We start from the raw sequence: 4,218 nt of genomic DNA, 5'->3' as shown, positions 1-4,218 counted from the left end.
TCCCAAAAGTTTTGTAGAGGTGGAAGCAGTAGAAGAATGAGGGCAGGAGGAAGATGGGGTGGTATGGAGAGAGGTAGTACTGTTGGGCGGAGGACAATAAGAATGAAAAGAGTAGTAATGGAGGGGGGTGGAGGTAGACAATAAAGAAGACTGTGCACTAGAATATGGAGTGGAAGATGTTGGGAGAGAGGAAGGGGCGTGTTCTGAAGGTTGAGTAATGACCTGGGTGAATAATTTGAAATGGATAGGGTTGACCGCAATTTCAAGGACAGGGTATTAGTATCAGTTGGAGCCGTGGTCAAAGGAGAAGCAGGGATCAGGAAACCAATGAAATCAAATTTAGATAGGCTAGTTGTTGAAGGGGTAGACCTTAATGCCCATAACAGGGGTAAAACATCTTCATTATTGGCCAGGGTGAGCCTGAAATAAATGGGGAGAGGAAATGGTCTCCCCCTCAGGGTCCCATGTAGGGCAAGGGCTTGACAATTTACCATTAATACTGTGCCTGTAACTCCCGGAGGCTGATCATGACCAACACAAAGGCAGCCTTTCGTCCTTTCAGCACAGCTCTCACACCCTAGGAACTGGACAGAAGGAGATGATGAAGAAGAGAAGGAAATGGTTAATGGTTAATGGTTAAAAGCAAAATAAATGTGCTAGACATCTAAGGTCATATAGCACTATAGTTAATGTTAGTGAAGGATGGTTGGATTATTGATTGGTTGTTAACCCAATGGCGCCGGGTATAGCAAATTAAAAAAAAACTCTACGCTCTGGCGAACGGCGGCAGCGCGCCGACTCTGAGCGCGTGATATCGGTACATCAAGCCGAATCATTGCCTCGGGGCGTTTTGGCGCGGCGCCAAATTCTACAACTCCCGCTCCCTCCACACTCAAAGTGACTGCCGATATCCATCCTCCTCCTACTCATATTCTCCCTACACCCAATCCTCCTACCCCATCCCAACAAAACCTATTCCCCCTGACTCCAGCCCCACCTATATTAACCCTCCCACTATCCCCTCTATCCCTACCACTCCCTCCTGGATACACACGTGAAACCCTCATGTCACAAGTACCCTCTTCCCCAGACCCTCTACCTCCCGACACCCCTCCTGATACAACACCACCTCCCCAACCTCATTCTTTATCGCACCCTCTAGCACCTTCCCCTTCAAATTCTCCAACACGCACTGCAATCTTTGCCAGTAAATTAACGAAAGTATAACTATCCTTCATTGGAACATTCGCGGTTTCCGAATGTTCCTCTTTCAGTCCCACATATTCTATTGTCATGCCCACGTCCTCCCTACATAGACATCCCAACTTATCAGACATCCTTACAGAATCTCACACTTTCCGCTTTGACAACATGTTTTCCTTCCTCAAATGCATATATATCCTTCACTTGATCTAACCCCTTTACATTACCTCATCCGACCCTAACCCATTCACTCACCAATTCCTTAACCCAGCTTTAAGAGACTGAACACATACAAAAATATTTAAGGAGTAGCCACAGCATTTAGGAATCAAGTTTGGAAATCTATGAGGACTGTGAAGATTGAACAAGAGTGTACAGGTGAAATTATTATGTAAACTGAGGCAGAATGGTAATGAAAGGTCTGTGTTTAACAGATGCCTTAAGCTATTAGAACTGGTTGACATGACCAGCACGTCATGAAAAAATTAAGCTGAGGCCCAGATGACTGGAATATATTATAAAAAAAATAAAAAATTAGCTGAAGGTTGAGATGACAGGAATGACACACCATCAGTGCATAGAAGATTAGACTTCGTAGCTTTTTAGGGAAGGGGCATTTGCATTACTTCCATTGGTAAAAGACTGTAGGGTGTACCATCTGTGGGCCATGGATGGAGTGCAGGCTCAAGGGAGGACATTATTTCCAAGCTCATGATCCTATTCCTGCTTAATTTAATGTGACCAGTGACACAAGGTGTGTTACAGAAATTTTAATATGAAAACATTTTTAAAATAACATAAAACAAAATATTTCTTATTGTTACTGTTATTACACCAAGTTATAGACTACCTAGAGAGATGATATGGGGTCTGTACAAAGAAAACAGTCTATAACCATCTTGATACAGCATATCAAATGACAAATGAAGATCTTGGAAAATGGCAAAGAAGCAAAAAACATTTATGCAGAAAAAGAAATAGCACTGCAATGGGGAGGCAAGGAGTCTTGACACTACACACAAGTATTCCCGTGGTTTGAGCCTGCACCAGGGTTAGTCATCACTCAAGTAAGCCTACTGCCTGGATTTTGGCAACAAGATGATGATGAAACTCAAGCACTCATGCATGTAATGTTTTTCAAAATACTGTATGCAGCCTTTTTTTCATCTTTCTTCAACTTCTACAGAAATACATCTGTTTATGTTTGACAATGCAAGTTATCAAACAGATCTCTTTTGAAAGAATAGCAGGAAAATAAAAATACTAAATTGTGAATAAGATTATGATTCTCTATTAAATCAAATGAAACATTGCCTATAAAAAAATCTTCAGTGACAACAGAGCGACAGGTGATTTACAAACTCATAATATCCATACATCTCTTCACCTTCAATGGAAAATCTCCTACCATGATTCAATAATTTATCTGATACACTTATATGATATAAATATTCTATTTATACAGCTGATACAGTCTCCACATGCAGTATGAAAATGCAACTAGAGAAACACAGTTGTGTAGTATCTTTCTTCGAGAGTCATCCTTGTGCACCAAGACAATGGGTGACGCAGATGACAGGGATTGGAGAGGCAGTCGTGACAGGCGTCCAGAGTCATATTCAACCTGTTGAGACATATTATCATCAGTCAGATTAATTTACAAACTTATAAATATCTTAAAGAAAAGATTAAGTACTAATTAAATGCAAATCAACAAATACATGCATTCACCCTGTAAACTGTTAATAATACAGATGCACAGTTAATCACCATTAGACCTATTTCCTACAAAGGTTTCAATCATGTAATCACATTTTCAAGCTAGCTAGCCTTTATGTTCTTAAACCTTCCTACTCCGCCATTTCTCGTCCTGATGTCAATCTTTACACACCATCTTTGCTACACTAGTTATCACTTGCAAGAATTTCCCATTATTAGCATTATCATCTTTTATTTTATCATCTGGTCCATATTCTAAAATAATAATAATAATAATAATAATAATAATAATAATAATAATAATAATAATAATAATAATAATAATACCAATAATAATAATAACAATAATAATAATAACAATAATATTAATAACAATAGTATTAATAACTCAGTTTGTAGACTATACTGCAGATTTGTATCTCTAACTGTAACTATGAAATAATTTTAAAAATATAAAAATCTTTTTAGAATATTTACCCTTTCTATAATTTTCTTAACTGAACAAAATTTCATACAATATAACTACAACGTACACTATAAATGAAGGCAGAACTCAAAGTAGTATACATATTTTTTTCCAGTTTCACTTTCAAGATAATCATTTAAAGAGTATCTAGTGCATAAATCATATTCCATCATATCACTATGATTTTTCTGGCATACTGTACATCAGAAATGAATAAAATTTGCTATTAAGTTTATAAATGTGTAGAACATGAATCTGTTCACATCTTCAAATAGCATTCTAATAATAAAATATACTATATGTGCTACGTAACCTCTATTTTAAATTCTGCAGCTTTCATTTGAACAAGCTAAAGAAGTACATATAAAAAATACCTAACACTTATCTTTGAAATGTTATTACGAATATGTAATTAAAATACTATTACCAATATATAATTAAAAAGAGCTCACCTGATACTTGCAACAAGGGTCAAACTGCCATGATGCCGTGTAAACGCCAGTACAGAACAGAGACAGAGTGCCGAGAGGGACACAAACATAAGCAGTGTCTCGCCAGATCAAACCTGAAGAAGTGTGGTAATTCTAAACTCATGACTAGATACAAAGGAATTCCAAACTTTAATGCCAACATTGAAGTACCCACTACAATGTGTTTTAACTTAAAATGATAAAGATACTAATAATGATAGTGTACTATATAGTTTTACTGACAAGGCATCTTACCCTGTTCCTTTGTAATAAAGTATCTTGTCAAGTTTCTTTACTACAAAGCACCTTATCTTGTTCGTCTTTTACATGGCATCTTATTTTGCTCCTTTGTTACAAGCT

General features: G+C 37.2%; 1 protein-coding gene across 2 annotated transcripts in view; it reads right to left on the bottom strand.

Moving 5' to 3' along the window:
- Positions 1-2,471: 2,471 nt before the first annotated feature.
- Positions 2,472-4,218, bottom strand: part of LOC125038089 (transmembrane protein 11, mitochondrial-like) — an 18,903-nt gene continuing 17,156 nt past the window's right edge. For both annotated transcript variants that reach the window (XM_047631348.1, XM_047631349.1), the window contains exons 4-5: positions 3,841-3,953; positions 2,472-2,827 (exon numbers count right to left, since the gene is read on the bottom strand). In XM_047631348.1, coding sequence (XP_047487304.1) covers positions 2,657-2,827; positions 3,841-3,953 — 284 coding nt within the window. In that variant the 3' untranslated portion in view covers positions 2,472-2,656. The remainder of the gene's footprint in view (positions 2,828-3,840; positions 3,954-4,218) is intronic.

The sequence above is a fragment of the Penaeus chinensis genome, chromosome 24 (genome assembly GCF_019202785.1).
Source record: "Penaeus chinensis breed Huanghai No. 1 chromosome 24, ASM1920278v2, whole genome shotgun sequence".
Taxonomy (NCBI): Eukaryota; Metazoa; Arthropoda; class Malacostraca; order Decapoda; family Penaeidae; genus Penaeus; species Penaeus chinensis.
This window is presented reverse-complemented; position numbering and strand designations above follow the sequence as displayed.